General features: G+C 44.8%; 1 protein-coding gene across 8 annotated transcripts in view; it reads right to left on the reverse strand.

The window, feature by feature from the left end:
* Nucleotides 1-19,728, reverse strand: part of ARHGEF37 (Rho guanine nucleotide exchange factor 37) — a 68,080-nt gene that overhangs the window by 30,297 nt on the left and 18,055 nt on the right. For 2 of the 8 annotated variants that reach the window (XM_058677645.1, XM_058677646.1), the window contains exons 2-4: nt 19,022-19,218; nt 13,048-13,217; nt 943-1,139 (exon numbers count right to left, since the gene is read on the reverse strand). In XM_058677645.1, the coding sequence (XP_058533628.1) occupies nt 943-1,128 (186 nt within the window). In that variant the 5' untranslated portion in view covers nt 1,129-1,139; nt 13,048-13,217; nt 19,022-19,218. Of the gene's footprint in view, nt 1-942; nt 1,140-13,047; nt 13,218-13,284; nt 13,652-19,021; nt 19,219-19,728 lie in introns of those variants that run through there. The other 6 variants (XM_058677648.1, XM_004587547.2, XM_058677643.1 and 3 more) reach the window with 5 other exon arrangements.

Consider the following 19,728-nt stretch of genomic DNA (forward strand, 5'->3'; position numbering starts at 1 on the left):
CTTGCTAATACAGACCCTTGGAAGCAGTGGTGATGATTCAAGTCATTAGGTTCCTCCCATTCATGTGCAAGACCAGGACTGAGTACTGGCTCACAGCTGGAGCCTGGACCAGCCTAGCTGGCCCCAGCCATTGCAGCCATTTGGGCAGTGAGCCAGTGAAGGGAAGCTCACTTTCTCTTTCTCCTCTCTCTGCTTCTCAAATGATTTTTATACTGGTTTTTTTTTTAGATTTATTTATTTTTACTGCAAATTCAGAAATACAGAAAGAAGGAGAGACAGAGAGGAAGATCTGTCCACTGATTCACTCCCCAAGCAGCCGCAACAACTGGAGCTGAGCCAACCCGAAGCTAGGAAGCCGGAGCCTCTTCCTCCAGGTCTCCCACATGGGTGCAGGGTCCCAAGGCTTTGGGGCATCCTTGACTGTTTTCCCTGCCCACAAGTAGGGAGCTGGATGGGAAGCAGGACTGCCAGGATTAGAACCTGTGCCCATATGAGATCCTGGAGCATTCAAGGCAAGGACTTTAGCTGCTAGGTTACCTGTTTTAATGACTAATATAATAGAAACCCATTGCAGTAATCATTTGTGCATGTCACCACCCCCTGCAAACATCACAACCAGAATGCAGGTCAACGCATTTCATCTATTTTAGACATGGAAAAGGCTTTCTCATTAGCTCACTTAATTCCCTAAATGGGAGAGTTGATCATTTCTTTCCCATTTAGCAGACGAATACACTAAGACACTGAGCCATTGAAGGCTTTGCTCAAGGTGGCACAGCCAATAAAACTGTGTACTGGGACTTCATGTCCAATCTGTGCAATCTCACACTTAACTTTCTTTCTTTTCATCCAGCCTGCCCCAGATAAGCATGTGAGGTCTAGGAACTAAGAGCCACCTTGGCCCCTCTATGAGAACAGCTCTGTGGGGCCCCATGTAAGTACCTGCTGGAGCCGACTCTTGATGTCGGAGGCGCAGAGTCGGAGCATATGTAAGTAGGAGACCTCGGTGTCGATGAGCTCCCTGATGGCCAGCCTCTGCTGCAGCGACGATCTGTCCTCAGACTCTGGACCCTCCCCATCTGGACTCCCTGACCCAGAGGACGGCTCATCTGCCCCGTGATCGGCCATGTCTGCAGGTTCTGGGAAGAGCAAAACCATCCAAGTCATTTCTGCTGGGCAACACTGCCTCCGATTCACCAAGAGGCCTAAAAAAAAAATCAGCAACAGCAACAGATGAACCGTGTGTGAGCACTTGTGGGCAGTGCTTGGACAATAGTAAATGGCAACAGCTCAGATGATTGTTGACATTTAAATCCATTCCCCAGGATTCAGGCATAGTGTGCTTGCTTGGCTTTTCCTCTAGTGTTTCCCCAGCTCGTGACCTAGATTTCTTTATCTGGTTCAGTTTCTCATCCTCTCTTCCCATGGGATGGAATCCCTTCTCTCCTTTCCTGCCACCACCCCTATCAGTCCTACTAGCAATAACCTGTGCTATTTCCATAGCCTCTGGGATCATCCCTTCAAATTCAATCTGCAGCCGGCCATGCCACCCACACGCATTCAGCTGTAACATGTTTCCAAGTGAAAATCAAGCTTGTGATCGTGGTGTTCTCTGCTGGAAGATTTTAAATCTGCTCCCTGCTGAGGTATGATCTGGCTCCAACCTGGCTTTCCCCTCCAGCAAAATACAGTGAAGGCTTTTCTCTCCACTTGCAGAACCATTTCCTGCTTCTGTGCCCCTGCACCTGCTGGGCCCCTCCCACGCTTCTGTCTTCAAACATTCACCTTCACTAAAGCCACTCCTGATCCTCCTGGATCGCCCTGTACTGTTCTTCACTGAAACTCCCACAACTCTTCATCTGCAAATGTAAGGAATGTAAAGGGAAATATCGTGGACTAGGTGGCCTGAAAAAGAGCACTTAGAAATGCTAGATCAGCCAGAGCACATTTCCTTGCAACTCCGTGGGAGAGCATACAAAGGGAGTATACAGGGAGTACAGGAAATCACAGAGCTCCCAGCCAGAGGACACTGAAGCAGAGCGGCAAGCACCTGAGGGGGATGCAGCTGCAGCCCAAAGGAAGAGGGGCGGGGGCATTGTCCATCTCTGGCCCAGAGTCTTGGGAACTAGTGCCAGGAAGGAGTCCCCTTCATCAAATGGGGGCTCCGAAGGATTTCAATGAACTGTGTCACAGAAAATGACAAAAGTACCTTCCCATCTTGGTTTGGGTCACAGGTAAAGGAAAAAAAATCTCTGAAAATTCGTGACAACAGGTACAGGGAACGTGATCCTTTTCCTGCCCATCAAAAGGAGTCACAGCTGAGACTGACATAACAAGTTTATTGGACCACAGTTTTAGGTGACACGGGAGGCTTTAGGTTTGAGTGCCTGCTGCACCATGACCGATCCAACTCCTTGCTAACGTACCTGGGAAAACAATGACAGACAGATCAAGTTCTTGGTCCCCTGTACCCACATGGGAGATCGGAAGAAGCTCCTGGCCTCAGGCTAGCCCTAGATATCATGGCCACTTAAGAAGGAACCAGCAGATGGAAAATCTCCGATTCTCTCCTCCTCTCTCTGTAACACTGCCGTTCAAAAACATTTTTTTACTCTTTATAAAGAATTTTTAAAAATCTAAATGAAGGTACTATATTGATGTTGGGGGGGGGAAGCAGCAAATGTGCAAATAGATAAGGAAAAATTATTCAAACTGCTCAACAGAGAGAGAACAGCATGGAAAATATGTCCAAAAAATTAAGAGACACAGATATCAAAAGAAGGCCAGTGGGGTGAACACCATTGTTTATCAGGTTAATGCTCTTCTTGCATCCTTTATTGGTACCAGTTCAAATCCTTGAATCCCTGCACCCACATAGAGACTCAGAAGAAGCTCCAGGCTGCTGGTTTCAGATCAGCTCAGCTTTGGCTATTGTAGTCATTGGGGAGTTGACCAATGGGTGGAAGATCTCGCTCTTTGTCTCTCCTTCTCTCTGTAATTCTGCCTTTTAAACAAAATAAATAAATATTTAAAAAGAAGAGTCTTAAAGCTGGCAAGATGGCTCAATTGGCTAATCCTCTACCTCCTAACACGGGCATTCCATATGGGTGCCAGTTCATGTTCTGGCTGTTCCACTTCCCTTCCAGCTTCCTGCTGGTGGCCTGGGAAAGCAGTCGAGGACAGCCCAAAGCCTGGGTATCCTGCACACATGTGGGAGACCTGGAACAAATTTCTGACTTCGGATCAGCTCAGCTCTGGCTGTTGTGGTTACTTGGGGAGTGAACCAGTGGATGGAAAATCTTTCTCTCTGTCTCTCCTTCTCTGTCAATATGCCTTTCCAATAAAAATAAATAGATAGATAGATAGATAGATAGATAGATAGATAGATAGATAAACTAATAAAAGAATCTTTGAAAAATGGAGCTAAAAGCTAAGTTTATAAAAAATAAAAAAGACAAAAGGAGCCAATGCAACAAACATGAGATTTAAAAGGCAAGAACAGAATAGGAGAGGCTAAATTTGGACATACAAGATAAAGAATTGTATAGAATGTATAAAAGATGAATACTGCGATACAGGAAAGGCAAATCCCACACATGATAGGTTAAAACAAATTCCACTTCTTAACACAAAAATTGTAGAACTCTGAAGGTACAGAGAATTTACTTCTTATACTTTCATTACCAGGGAACTACCAGAAACAATCCTCCATCAAAACAAAACAAAACAAAAAAATAGACAAAGAGAAAGCTGTAAGAAACTGGTGACTAAACGCTGGAGAGGGACCCAAGGAACTCTTAGGATAGATGAAGATAAATTATAGGGCTGACTCTAGACAGAGGGCAGTCTGGATGGGAGAACTCCAGAAGGTTCTAGAATATCTTGGGAGCACATTTACTTAGTACAGACTCTAGCGTCTAGTTAGGGATAATTACAGAGATAAATCTTAGAACTTATAAAAAAAAAAAAAAAGTAACCAAAAAACCAATAAGTAACTTGTATAACAAAAATCTCTGCAGATGAACTGTTCATATGTTATTACATGGTTCATTATAAACAGAATTCACTCACACAGTAAGGCACATGATCTAATTAGCATTAGGGACAATAGACTAAAAGGCTAGGAAGATGAGAAGAGTGGGCAAATGTGGTGGAGTTACAGAAAAATGTTAAAAACTTGTAGTCCACAGTAGGGAGTCAAAGTCCAACACCTAAGAGAAGCAGCAGCGCATGCAGGTGTTGGGCCCAGAAAAAAAAAATCCCAAACCTAAGGCCTCAGAAGCAGCCGCAGGAGCAAACCTCCCCAACTTCATTCAGCCTTCCTGTCCCACAGCTCACATTCTCCCCAGAGGCAAACCACAGGGACCACACTTCTTTCTCAAAATGGGTCACAGAAAAAGCTCAAAGCCAGTCATAAAATCTCAACAGTAGCCCACTGACTTTCTTGGATAGTTCACTAGAGAAAAAAAATCTCTGACCTACTACTTTGTCTGATTGTAGGTCATTCCAGCAAAAGGATCCTGTATCCTCACACCTGGACAACAGCTGTTGCAGGGTGTCCCGCTCCATTCAGTCCCATTAGCTCACATCCTTTATCCACTCCCGTTTCTACACGGCTGCCCATGCTTCAGCACGCCTATGCATGAGAGTGGCTATTCACCCCAGGTTTTCAGATCAATCTGAAGGCACTTCTGTCACACAGAACTATGGTCCATGTTAGGGTTTTCCTCCTGTTCATCTGCCTCCTGCCAGTTTACATTAACTCAAATATCAGACCTTCAGAGAGAAAGCTTGGACTTCCCTACTCAAAGACACCAAGGGAAATGCTCAAGCAGTTAGGTAAAAAAGACAAAAGAAATGGCCTGGTGCTGGCTGGGACAGGAAGGAAGGGTGGAACAGGCTGTTTCTCATAAAAACTATATTGTAGACTATTTATTTCGACTTTTCATAACACACAAATAGTCATATTTTTGAAATTTTATGCTTTGATAAAAGTTAAAAATCAGGAGCCGGACTTGAGGTACAGCGAGTTAAATCACAACTTGGAACATTGCCATCCCATATTGGAGCACTGATTTGAGTCCTGGTTTCTATGTTTTTGATTCAGCTTCCTATTGTGCACCTGGGAAAACAGCAAATAATGGCACAAAGTACTTGGATTCCTGCCACTCAAGTGGCAGACCCAGAATGAAGTTCCTGGCTCCTGACTTCCACTTAACCCAGCTCCATTTATTGCAGGCAGTGAAAAAAATCTCTTCTCTGTTTCCCTCGACACCCACCCATCTCTCTGCCTTTGAAATGAATAAAACAATCTTTTTTTAAGATTTATTTATTTTTATTACAAAGTCAGATATACAGAGAGGAGGAGAGACAGAGAGGAAGATCTTCCATTCGATGTTTCACTCCCCAAGTGACCACAATGGTCGGTGCTGTGCCGATCCGAAGCCGGGACCAGGAACCTCTTCCAGGTCTCCCACATGGGTGCAGGGTCCCAAAGCTTTGGGCCATCCCTGACTGCTTTCCCAGGCCACAAGCAGGGAGGTGGATGGGAAGTGGAGCTACCGGGATTAGAACTGGCACTCATATGGGATCCCAGGTCGTTCAAGGCAAGGACTTTAGCCACTAGGCCACACCGCCAGGCCCGAATAAAACAATCTTAAAAAAATAATAATAAATGTGAGGATGGGGCACTGGCCCAAATAGCTAATCCTCCATCTTAAAGTACTGACATTCAATATGAGCACCGATTCATGTCCTGCATGTTCCATTTCCCATCCAGTTCCCTGCTTGTGGCCTGGGAAAGCAGTGGAGGATGACCCAGAGCCTTGGGACCCTGCACCCATGTCAGAGACCCAGAAGAAGCTCCTGATTCCTGGCTTCAGATCAGATCAGCTCTGGTATTGTGGTCATTTGAGGAGTGAACCAGTGAATGGAAGATCTTTGTTTCCATCTCTCCTTTCTCTGTAAGCCTGCTTTCCCAATAAAAATAAATAAATATTTAAAAAACAGAACTAAGTGTAAAAAATCTGGGAGTTTAAAGATTAATATTAAAAACATATTTATATATTAAAAAGTACATATTTGAAGATAAAAGCATAAGATGTAATTTAGTGGTAATAATAGTAATATTTATTACTTCCTAAGTATACTGAAAGATACATGTTTATGAAAGAAGTTATAAAACTTCGCTGAAATACATTTAAGAACTAAATATAACCAGACACATAAAATGAACATTTATAGGAAGATCTTATATTATAAAAATGAAAATTTTCCACCAGGATCCCATATAGGCACCGGTTCTAATCCCAACTGCTCCACTTCCCTTTCAGCTCCCTGCTGAAAAAGCAGTGAAGGAAAGCCCAAAGCCTTGCGACCCTACACCTAATGTGAGAGATCAGGAAGAAGTTCCTGGCTCCCAGCTTTGGACTGGCTCAGCTCTGGGTGTTGCGGCCACTTGGGGAGTGAACCAGTGAATGGAAGGTCTTTGTCTCTCCTTCTCTCTGTAAATCTGACTTTCCAATAAAAATAAATAAATCTTTAAAAAGAAAGAGAGAAGCTCCATATACATACCTGTCCCAGTTTTCCCTATGGTAATACTTACAAAATTACAGCACAAAGACACAACCAGGACAACAGCACAATAATTATACTGCCATGGTAGAGAACACTTGTTTGAGCATCCCTCGTGTAGCCTTCCCACCCTCCTGGCTCCAGCCCCCATTCCCATCCTCAGCCCTGGGAAACCACAAACTGTCCTCTATTTTTATAGTCACACTTCTGAAAAGAATGTCCTCTCAGCAGACTCCTACAGGATTATCACCCTTTAGGACTGGCTTTACTCAAGCAACATAATTCCCTGGAGATTCGGGGGGGAGGGCGGACCTCCACAGTCTCTTCCTTTTTATTGCTGAGTCTTTGAAATGTTGTATTTGTTTGAGAAAATCTGGATCAAGAATGGCAAAAAAATATATTGAAAATAAACAAACCAGGAGGTAAGGATGGGTATTGACTGCATCATTCTTTGCTGTTTTCTGGGTGGTTAAACTACCTTATAATATTTAAAGTGGCCTACATCTCATTCAATCCTGTGCTTGGGTTGATTATGATGAAGCTCATCTTTCTGGCTAGACATTTAGCTCTTGGAGGTGAAAGGAATACCAATTTATATGCTCCCCTGTGTCTCATGACATAGACAAAAAATATGTACTTGCCAAATAAAGGGTTCTTTGTGGATATAGTAGTGATAGCTACACTTTCTGTCTTGGACCATAAGCTATGACTCATGGTACTTATACTTAAACTGAGTGATGCTGGCAAGGTTATTTTGAAGGCAAGAGGCTCAGAGAGATGCTGGAACGGATCCATGTGATTCACAGCTCTGTCCCAGCCTCTGAATCCTGCCTTCGTCTGCACATCTGTATCTGCCCAGGGCTGCAACATTCACTCCCTCCTTCACAGCTTCCCTAGGAAGAGGTCACTTAGAATCCAGGAGAGCTACTCAGGTTCCACAATTCAGAACTGTTGCTAAATAAACAAAAAGCATATGCAATACTTTAGAGAGAACTGCAAAATCCTTGCAAAAACATTAATTTGCCCTTAGGTTAATTATAATCTAGACCTCTAGGCAGGCCTGGACAAAACTCTCTATAGCAGCATTTTATAATCCCTCAGTTTATAGTTTGTATAATTTGTACTTTTACAAGAAGTAAACACATTTATTTCTTCAAAAATAAATTATTCAGCAACAAAAAAAGGAATGAAAGCCGATAATGTGCTGCAACATGAAAAAATTTTGAAGACATTATACTGAGAGCAGGGAGTCACAAGAATCATATATTGTATGAGCACATTAACACAAAATGTTCAGAATAGGCAAATGTATAGAGACAAAAAGTAGCAGTTACCTCGGTGAGGGGGTGGGCATTTGGAGCGGAACTTTGAAGGGTATGAGGTTTCCTTTGGAGGCCATGAAAATGTTCAAAATTAACTGTGATGATGGCTACACAAGCCTGTGAATATACTAAAAACCATGAGGCACACTCTAAATGAGCAAATTATATTGTGTGAATTATATCTCAATAAAGTTGTTCCCCAAAAGTATGTCATACCAAAAGCAGAAGAGACTGGATTTCTCATATACTGCTGCTAGGAAAATTTAAAATGTGACAGCCACTCTGGAAACCTGTTTGTCAGTTTCTTTAAAAATTAAATATCCACCCCAGTGGTAGGCAACGGCCTAGAGTGCCTTGTACCTAGGCAATTGTCATACTGCTGACAGAAAAGCAGCCAGCAGCTGGTGGGCATTCTGGACCTGGCTAATGCCAAATTTGTGTTAACTATACCAGTATGCCAGCACAGTTGTTTCTTCTTCTTCTTCTTTTTAAAGGTAAGTGGGGAAGGCAGAAAACACCAGGCCAGGGCACACCTGTGGGGGTAGGCAGTGGGGCAGGGGCTGCAGACTGCCCAGGAAAGGTATTCTTGGGACACACTGGGGACACATTAGAATGGGAGCAACTTATGGAATATTTGTTTGACAGGGTAGGAATAACTTCTAGGGTCTTCCACACACCAGACGCCTATACTTGTAGGAATGTGAGGAAGTTGAGACAGTGATTTAGAGGGGGAAATGGGATAGGCTATAGCAGAGGCTGGCAGTTGCAAAAACCACGGCTGGGGGAGGGGCTTAGTGGGTGTTATTGGGGCATCTCCTGACTAGACCGAAGGACATGCTGATCCGCATGAGAAATGGGTCTGTGGCAGGCTGACTAGGCTAGGCCACTGCATCTGTCAGTTCACGTGAGATACTGGGCTGCAACAGAGCTGACCAGGCAGCTGCATCCCCTGGTATGTGTGTCAGCTGGTGCAGGTGACAGTTCGCATCTGACCCTGCACTGGCTGGCACACACAAGAGTCAAGTTGGGTTTCTGTCACTTCATTAAAACAATTTGTTAGGCCCGGTGTGGTAGCCTAGTGGCTACAGTCCTTGCCTTGCATGCGCCAGGATCCTATATGAGTGCCAATTCTTGTTGTGACAGCTCTACTTCCCATCCAGCTCCCTGCTTGTGGCCTTGGAAAGCAGCCGAAGGTGACCCAAAGCCTTGGGACCCCGCACCCACATGGGAGACATGGAAGAAGCTCCTGGCTTCAGATTGGCTTAGTTCTGGAACACCTATAAGTTGAGGTCACTTGGGGAGTGAATAGTCAGATGGAAGATCTTCCTCTTCCTCTCTCTCTCTCCTCTCTGTATATCTGACTTCCCAATAAAAATAAATAGTCTTTTTAAAAAAGATTTGGCAGGCTTTCAAAAAAGGAAAATGAGATTACTTGGAATCAGCATGGGTTAATGATAATAATAAAAAAATAAAAACAGGTCATGCCAGACTATCCTCATTCTGTTGCTGAAAGTCCTCTGTGTCCGTAGATCAAAGGAAAGCTGTGATCCAGTGGATCTGGACAAGCAAGGCGTTGTCAGCACCCTTGTGACATCTTACAAATACGGAACAGGATGTGGTAGTAGAGACTGGGGCCAAGGCAACAGAACAGATCAGGCACTGAAAAGTGGTAAAACTACCAAACTCAGGGTTCTGAGCAGGGTCAACCTGCGGGCTCTACCCTGTTTTGTTAAGGAAAGCCATAAGTCCTTGGTGAATTTTCACCTATAAGTTACATATATATACATATATCTATATCTATCTAGCTTCCAGTTCCTCTACCTCCAGATCAACACTTGGTGTGATTATTGTTTTTATTTTAGCCTAATGGCCATGAAGTAATACCTTACTACAGATTGAAATTGCATTCCTTTGATGCTTAATGCTTTCAAATATCTTTTCAAGTGCTCACTTGCCATTTATACTTCTTTCTCTTTAGAAAAAAAAAACTTAAATTTTTGTTTTAAATTAGTTAAATTAGCAAAATGCTCTTGCTCACTACTAATCCCACTGAAGTAATCAGAGGTGCAAAAGAATCAATAGGAAGGGTCCAGCGTGGTAGCCTAGTAGCTAAAGTTCTCGCCTTGCATGCGCTGGGATCCTTTATGGGTGCCAGTTCATATACCAGCTGGATTCTCCACTTCCCTTCCAGTTCTCTGCTTGTGGCCTGAGAAAGCAGTCAAAGATGATCCAAACCCTTGGGACTCTGCACCCACACAGGAGACTTGAAGAAACTCTTGGCTCCTGGCTTTGGATCAACTCAGCTCCAGCCATGGCGGACACTTGGGAAATGAATCAGGGTATGGAAGATCTTTCTTTCATCTTTCTTTCTGTAGATCTCACTTTCTAATAAAAAATAAATACATCTTTTTTAAAAATCACCAGGAGAACTTCTTAAGCATGCAAATCCTTGCTTCCACTCTAGAAGTTTTTGATGCACTAGGTCAGGTATGAGACATTTTAACAGCGTCCGAGGTGATTCTGAGGCAAGCAGTCTGTAAATCATTTCTTGAGGATCTCTGCTTTTAACCTTGCCTTACTGAGGCATAGAGGGAGCAGGTCTGCCTTTGGGTAAGGAAGTCCTTACCTGAAATAGTAAGCCTGTTTGCTCTATAGCATCCAATGGAGCACCCACCTATAGTTCAGAATTTCAAGGTTAAATCAGAAAAAGCACTTTTTAAAAAAGATTTACTTCTTTGGAAGTTACAGAAAGGAAGAGATGCAGATGTCTTCCACCTGTTGGTTTTCTCCCTAAAATGGCTGCAGTGGCCAGGACTTAGCCAAGTGGAAACCAGAAACCTGGAATTCCATTTGGATTTCCCGGGTGGGTGGCTGGGACCTGGTACCTGGACCATCCTCCATTGCCCTGGGCACACTAGCAGATAGACAGATCAGAAGTAGACAGCAAGGACTTGAAACAATGCTCATATGGGACGCCAATGTCGCAGACAGTGGCTTAACTCACTGTGCCACAATACCAGTGCGAGGAAAATGTTCAGATTTTTTTTTTTTAGAAACTATTATGAAACAAAATCAGGCCACCTGATTTTGTTGTTGTGTTGTAGCCCAGCAGATTATGCCACTATCACAATGCTGGTATTCTAAACTGGAGCACCAGTTCCAGTTCTGGCTGTTCTCTTGCTACCCAGCTACTTGCTAATGTGCCTGGGAAAACAGCAAAAGATGGCCCAAGTGCTTGGGCACCTGCCACCGACGCTGCGTGCAGATGGAGTTTCTAAACTTCAACCAGCCCCGGCTGTTGCAATCACTTGAGGAGTGAATCAGATGGAATGTCTCTTTCCCCTCCCTTCTTGTCTCTCCTCTCTTCTCCATCAGGTTTTTTTCTCTCTGCCTTTCAAAATAAACTTTAAAAAAATTAGGCCACTGAGCCAGATTGTTTGCAGATACAGGATTTTTCTGGGTTGAGAAAATACTGGTTGAAGAGAAAAAATAATGTGGCCAGAGGACAAGGGCCATCTCAGGTATACCACATTGTCTCTCACAGTCTCTCCTGAAGGAAAAGCTCCCCTCCTTACGTACATGGAGAAAAATGTTACCACCAGACAGGTGGTGTGTGTCTTCACCCAAACTAAATAGCAACAGTTTGCCCTTAGCCATATTTCCCTGACTCTATTTACAAGGCTAAAAATGTAGCTAAAAATGTAGCGAAAGGAGACAACACAGTAATATTTTTTTTAACAGCAGTTGTTTTTTAAACAAGTGGCTCTGCCCGGGCCCTATCCTCACAATTTTGGATCCAGTAAAATTCCTAAGATTGTCAATAAACAAGCACGAGGCTTTGGACAACCAAGCTTGATAAATGCCATTCTACTCTGTTACAGTACCCAAAGACAGGCTCCCCGTTCATCAGTTCAATGAAAAGCCATTTATTTGATCTTGGGCAGAATCAGTCAAGGCACTGTTTACCACAGTCATCTGCTGATTCAAGGAGGATGTGAGCCAGCCGCCGGCAACTCCCGCACACTAGCAGAAACTCTGAACTCCCATTGCTGGGCAAGACTGGGTGTTATCCAGGTCCTGGCATATGCCCTCTTCCTCTAGTTTTGAAACAAACCAGGTGGATGCATGCTGGCTGCATTTGACAGAAGGGAAGAAGTCTCATAAATAATCTTTGGTAGGATATCCATTCGTTTTTACTTTTAGGACCTAACTCTGGGTCAAATACTGGATGTTGTGCTTCACTGCACCCTTGGTTAGGATAAGATCACCAAGGAATGTATGCATTGTGTTCGATAAGCTAAAATAAGGTTCACTTTAAATAATCCTGTTTAGGATTTAACATTATTTTATTTTGGATACAGTCCACTTTTCTCCAGATCATCCCTTGCCCCTAAATAGCACAGCTGTGATTCACTGGGTTATGGGGAGCAGAACCTTCACAAAGCACCTACTACTACTAGGCACCAGGCCCTGGACCTTGGGTCACTTCGACATCTGACAATTGTTATCCTGGAGGACAAAAGGCTGTAGTTTGGCAGCAAGGAGCAGCCCCCTCCTCTTCTCTCCTCATCCCCACTCCCAGATATAGGAGAAAAGGAAACATATTGGAAACACTTGTCCCACCCTCCTTCCTCCATACCTCAATCCTCTCTACCCTATTCAGTGACCCACATGGGAATATATCCTTGTCAACTACATAGACAACATTTAAAAATAATAAATATTTTTTAAAACAGGGCTTTTTATTTCCAGTTTACCAGAAAACTGGAACTTAAAAAGGTTGAAGTGCATGTCCACAGCCACACAGCCAGCAGCTATTCGGGACACTACTCTGTAGCAGCTACTTGTCCAAAGAAACAGCTTTGAAAGAGTCCAGTGCCGGCCTACAGTCATTCTTTCCAGCAGGCTTCCAGTCGATTCTGAGACTGGGGAAAGGCTAATAGTGAACCCCTCCACCGGAGGAATGGACACAGCCTTCTCCCAGGTCCCTGGCCTCGAGAAGGTTCAGACCCAGTGCCTGGGCAGGCTGCCAGCTTCCCCGTTCTCCTCCAAGTTTCTGGACCACAGGAGCCTGATCTGGCTACTCCCAGCGCCAGCTCTACCCTCCTCCCCACTGTACCTTTCTGAGATTCTTTAGACAAGTCACTGTTACCTTCGGGATAGCAGGTTTCTGTTCTCTCTAACCCAGCCTTGATTGTTCAGGTCTCATACGATTTTCCTGGGAAGGATTCTTCACCATTGCTTATATTTTCCCATTTTCTTCACCATTGTTTATATTTATATTTATATACAGCTTCTCATTTTTTAAAAGCCTTCCGAATCCTACATGGAAGCAGATATAAACAGTAATTACTTTGTTGTAGCTCAGCCATGAACCTCAGCTTCTCACCTGTGAAAACGACTTGGTTGGGTTCCATAGATCAGGTGACTTACAGAAACTCCGCAGCAGTCCGGCACCCGGCAGGTAGCCACATTCCGCCTTCTTTCCCACCTGCCCAGCAGCTGTTCCCCCGCACTCGTCCGGGTCGGCTCCCGGCCGGCGACGGTGCACTCACCGCGCACGCGTGCCAGGTGCTTGCGCGCGCCAGCGCTCACGGCTCGGCCCAGCGCAGAGCTGCGTAGCCAGCTCCTGGCACCCGCGCGCCCCGGGCCGCTATGCTCACCCCTCTGCGAGCGTGCATGCGTGCGCGCCGCGAAGGAGCGGCTGGCCTCCAGGCTTTGTTGATGGTGGTTCTGGAGCCGGGTGGTTTTTTCGCTCGCTGCTTCTGCGATGGCCGCAGCCGTGGCTCGGAGGCGTTCCTCTGGCCTTTAGCCAACTTGTGGCTGTGCGGGCGGCGTTAGCGCCGCGCCCCAGGATACCACCCTCCCGCCTCGTTGTGAAGCCGCTCTCCATTCGCACCGCCTCATCACCCCGAAAACAGGGATCGACATTCATGCCACCTTATGGAACGCTGGCCCGAGGATCACTGGGTATCAGTGTTCCTGCAGAACCGCCAGGAGTCAGGGCTGGGCCCTCATTCAGCTCTGGGCCGGCTGCCTGGGACCCTCGGTGTCTTATCCCAGCTCTGCCTCAGAGGTGGGGAAGGTGACTCCCTGAGCGGTCTTAACAAATCTGCCAGTATCCTCTTGTACGGCAGGAAAGTGTTGGGCCATCTTCTGCCAGTGATCCCCACACTGTTGTGGGTACTGAGAACCCAGCAATCAGCACCAAACAGGTGCCGCCCTCATGGGTTCCTGTGAATTTGAAAAGTGCTATGAAACAATGGAAAATGTCTTATGCGGCAGCCAAATCTTTTTGTGGAGTCAGGAATGGACAAGCTGAACTCTCCTAATCCTGCCAACTCTAGTTTTTTAATTCTTATTCTCACTACTCTGGCTTAGTTACAGTTTAATGGACCATTGGTCATAACATTGGTCTTACTAAGAGCCAGGACCTACACTAAACATTTCACTTGTGTGGTCTCATTTATCGCATTCCACAGCCTTAGGAACCAAAGCTAGAGAGATGAAAATACCCTGCCCATGGTCACACAACTACTAAGTGATGTTAGAACTGCCCATGGCCTCTTGGTGCTGCACCACCACTCTACACTCACAAAAATAACCAAGACCAGAACAACCCTGACCTCCAGGGCAACTGGAGGAGAGAGGGGTGGGTTATTTAGAGCCAGTGGAAGAGAGGAGCAAGGAAAGTCGAGAATTTTGGCATTTTTATATTTTTTTTTATTTATTAAGATTTTATTTACTTGAAAGGTATAGTTGGGTCCAGCATGATGGCTCAGTGGCTAAATCCTCACATTGCAAATGCTGGGATCCTATGTGGGCACTGGTTTGTGTCCTGACTGCTCCACTTTCTATCCAGCTCCCTTTGTGGCCTGAGAAAGCGGTGGAGGATGGCCCAAAGCCTTTGAACCTTGTACCTGCGTGGGAGGCCTGGAAGAAGCTCCTGGCTTCAGATTGGCTCAGTTCTGGCTATTGCAGCCTCTTGGGAATTGAACTAGCAGATGGAGGAGCTTTCTCTCTGCCTCTCCTCTCTGTATATATTTTCCAAAGAAAATAAATAAGTAAATCTTTAAAAAAAAAGAAGAAAGAAATCTTTAAAAAATAAATAAATATAGCAAGAGATACTCTAGTCCACTGGCTTACTATCCAACTGTCCTCTCACTAGCCAGAGTCAGGCAGAGGCCAGGAGCCTGGAGCTCAGTCCAGGTGTCACCTGTGGATGTCAGGGACACAATTGCTTGAATTACCACCTCTGCCTCCCAGGAAGCGAGGAGCAGGCATGGATCTGGGTCTCAAACCCAGACACTCCGACGCAGGATGTGCGTGTTCCAAGGGTGGTATTATCCTCTGTGCCAAACACTCATGCCAGAGACAGCATTTCTTTTTTTTTTTTTTTTTAGATTTATTTATTTTTATTACAAAGTCAGATATACAGAGAGGAGGAGAGACAGAGAAGAAGATTTTCCATCCGATGATTCACTCCCCAAGTGAGCCGCAACGGCCAGTACTGCGCCAATCCAAAGCTGGGAACCAGTAATCTCCTCCAGGTCTCCCACATGGGTGCAGTGTCCCAAAGCTTTGGGCCATCCTCAACTGCTTTTCCCAGGCCACAAGCAGGGAGGTGGATGGGAAGTGGAGCTGCTGGGATTAGAACCGGTCCTGGGGTGTTCAAGGTGAGGACTTTAGCTGCTAGGCCACCGTGCTGGGACCAAAGAGACAGCATTTCAAAAGAGTAGTCCTGTGGATTAGATCTCACCTGTATGGCCTCAGGGGCCACCAGGATGGGGAGCACTATGGGGAGACACATTGCCATTCAATATCAAGGAAACACTTTCCTTTAACAATAAGCTTGTGTGAAAAAACGACGGTCAGTTGCCTGGAGTGGGTGGCCTGTCATTGACGTTGAAGCAGAGGGGCTTTTAGAGTTTTTTAAGGCAGAATCACGTAAAACTTAAAGACTAACTTAGGTGATCACCAAGAGTCCATCTGATTCTGATGTTTTATCTGTTCTCACCCACTGAGAGAGACACAGTGGCTAACAGGCTTTGCTGGTCCCAAACCAAATTTGGTTGCTCTATTTTGACTTTCTCATTGTGGAGGGGTGAAGGGCTTGCGCACGCTCAACCCTCTGCTCATGCTCTGTGAACTGTGTCTGTGTGTGTCAGGGTTTCTCTGGTGTGTTCAATAACCTGCTTGGTGTGTTCTGTGTCACCCTGTGACTGTGTGTGCTTCTATCCAGCTTGTGTTGAGTGTTCTTCATTTTCAGATTTAAGCGTCAACTGTCCCTGCCCCTATACTTGGCAGCTACTGTACTTCTGAGCCCTCAGTATTAGTTGAAAACTTAAGGAAGATAGTAAGCTGGAGAATATTTTCCCCGGAAACTGTTCTTTGATTCTATTTTAGAATTCTGAGTTATTTTGAGTAAAATTTCTGATTCACTGGAACTAATCTCAGCACATGCAAGGCAAGGGCTGTTAGCCGCTAGGCTACTGTGCTGGTCCTAAACTTTATTTAAAAAAAAAAAAAAACAATATATTTGGGCCAAGCGTGATAGTCTAAAGGTAAAATCCTCGCCTTACATGCACCGAGATCCCTTATGGGTGCCAGTTCATATCCTGGCTGCTCCACTTCTCATCCAGCTCTCCACTTGTGGCCTGGGAAAGCAGTGGAGGACGGCCCAAAGCCTTGGGACCCTGCACCCACATGGGAGACCTGGAACAAGCTCCTGGCTTCAGATTGGCTCAACTTTGGCCATTGCAGCCACTTGGATCTCCTTCTCTCTGTAAGTCTGTCTTTTCAATAAGAATATATATATATATATACATACATTTGCCTAATTTACAATTTAAAACATATACCATCAGGGTTATGGCTTACTCATTTTGGAATCCTTCTTGGGGCCTGGAAAAATGTCTTGTATATAGTTGCTGAGTAAGTATATGTTGAATGGGTAGAGTGGGTATGAATCAAGACATTGTAGGAATAGGCATGATGACACAGAAGGCTGAGTTGCTGCTTGACATTCCATGCAGGAGTGTCTAGTTCAAATCCTGGCTGTTTCACTTTCAATCCAATTTCCTACTAAAGCATGTTGGAGGCAGCCAAGATAGTTCAAGAACTTGTGAGTCCCTGCAACTGAGGGAAACTCCGATAGAATTTCTGGCTCATGGCTTCAAGTAGGCCCAGCCCTAGCTATTGTGGGCATTTAAGGAATGAAACGTAAATGGACTTAAATTGGACTTTAAAATGAACCTTAAATTGGACTATTTCTGCAGGTTTACTTCTCAAATGGCCATAACTGCCAGAGTTGAGCCAGTCCAATGCCAAGAACCAAGAGAATCTTCCATATAGCCCATGTGGGTACAGGGGTTCAAGAACTGTGGCCATCTTCTGCTGCTTTTCTTGGCACATTTGCAGGGAGCTGGATGGGACGTGGAGCAGCCAAGACTCTCTTTTTTTAAGATTTATTTTTATTAAAAAGTTAGATTTCCAGAGAGAAGGAAATACAGAGAAAAAGTTCTTCTGTCCACTGGTTCACTCCACAAGTGGCCGCAACTACCAGAGCTGAACCAATCTGAAACCAGGAGCCAGGAGCTTCTTCCAGGTCTCCCACGTGAATACAGGGTCCCAAAGCTCTGAGCTGTCCTGAACTGTTTTCCCAGGCCACAATCAGGGAACTAGATGAGAAATGGGGCAGCTGGGACACGAACCAGCACCTATATGGGATCCCAGCGCATGCAAGGCGAAGACTAGCTGCTAGGCCATGGCACTAGACCCTGACTACCTCTTTTAGAGTCTCAGTCACACCTACTTTTTTTCTAAATAAAAATTTATTTATTTGTATTTGATAGGCAGATTTACAGACAAGAAGAAGAGTCAGAGTTTTCATCCACTGGTTCACTCCCTAAATGGCCGCCAAGGCCAGAGCTGAACTGATCCAAAGCCTGGAATCTGGAGCTTCCTCTGGTTCACCCCCTTGGGCCGTCCTCTACTGCTTTCCCTGGCCATAAGTAAAGAGCTGGATGGAAAGTGTAGTAGCCAGGACATGAACCAGCACCCAATATGGGATTAGCCTCTAAACCACCGTGTTGGCCCCATTCATAGCTATTTCTAGTCAGTTTTGTGAAGCATACTGTATTAATTTTAAAAGTAATAATAAAAATAGGTGCTATTTACTTAGGGCCTAATACATGTAACATTTTGTTGATTATTTCTACCATCTTATATGTTAGACACCATTGCATTTCAGATATGACAAAACTGAGGCTCTAAGATTAAATAACCTATGTCAAGATTACATGTCTCATAGGTAACTAAGTGAAGCCAAGTCCACTGGTACACCACACTGTCTCTCAGGTGATTATTTTCTCCAGAAATTCCCATAATCATTTTTAAAAATCCACTAAATCTAGAATGTAGGCTTTAAAAACTATTCTTTTGGGGCCCGGCGCGGTGGCCTAGTAGCTAAAGTCCTCGCATTGAACGCCCCAGGATCCCATATGGGCGCCGGTTCTAATTCCTGGCAGCTCCACTTCCCATCCAGCTCCCTGCTTGTGGCCTGGGAAAGCAGTCGAGGATGGCCCAAGGCCTTGGGACCCTGCACCCGCGTGGGAGACCCGGAGGTTCCTGGTTCCTGGCTTCGGATCGGCGCAGCACCGGCCGTTGCGGCTCACTTGGGAAGTGAATCATCGGACGGATCTTCCTTTCTGTCTCTCCTCCTCTCTGTATATCTGACTTTGTAATAAAAATAAATAAATCTTAAAAAAAAAACTATTATTTTGTCTCCCAAGACATAAAATTACCAGAAATCACTGGCTGCTATGTCTTTAGCCTAATTAAATTTTTATCAGATATGCTTAGTAATTTCAACTGTCTGCTTTACTGAGGCCATATTATATGCCAGTCACTCTGCTAGATGGCCCTAAAATGGTAAGTATCACCATTTTATTTTTATAAATAAAAACCATGAAATTGAGGCATTTTTTAGAAACTTGCCAGAGTCTCACAGCTGGGAAGTGACAGAACTGGGAGTGGTTGTCAGTAGTATAACTTCAAAGCCAGCATTTCTTCCAGCATGTCATGCCCCCTCTGGACCCATTTTACAATTAGTATCTATAAAATACCTCTAGGATCTCTTCCTTGCTCCTGAGGGCTTTCATCCAGCTTCCTGGCCCTTCGCGGGTGTAATAACCCTCTTTACAGATGCAGCTGCTCTCTCTTCCCTGCTAACTCCGCTGGCTCCCTCTTCCTACCAGCAGATTCACAACCTCAGTCCTCTTCTTTTTACAATAACAATCTTTGTTTCTTTCTTTCATCTTACCTGAAAAGCAGAGACAAACGAGTCAGAGAAAGATCCTCCATCTGCTGGTCACTCATGCCAGCAATAGCTGGAGCTAGACAAGGCTGTAATGGCTACCTGCCATCATGAGGGTGCCAATGACCTTAGTACTTGGTACTGCTGTCTCCCAGGGTGCACATTAGCAGGAAGTTGGGTCAGAAGCAGAGTAGCAGACACAAAACCAGGCATTCTGATTTGGGATGTGAGTATCCCAACAGTGACTTAACTGCTCTGCCTATCCTTAGTTTTGTTCTTTTTTTCTTCTTCTGTTTTAGTTTTAATTTTATGATATAATTCCATAGGCTCTGGGATTTCCCTTGCCCTCGCCTCAAATTCCCTTCCCCCAGCTGATTTCCCCTGTATTATTACAAAAATATAGTCCTTTATAAACAGTCATAAGTCCATCATTCTGCTATTTTAAGTGTATCCTTACATTGCGGGTACAGATAATGGCAGACAGTCCAGCATCCTATTGTCAAGATATAGCCAATA

This window comes from Ochotona princeps, chromosome 19 (assembly GCF_030435755.1).
Source record: "Ochotona princeps isolate mOchPri1 chromosome 19, mOchPri1.hap1, whole genome shotgun sequence".
In the NCBI taxonomy this organism is placed as follows: Eukaryota; Metazoa; Chordata; class Mammalia; order Lagomorpha; family Ochotonidae; genus Ochotona; species Ochotona princeps.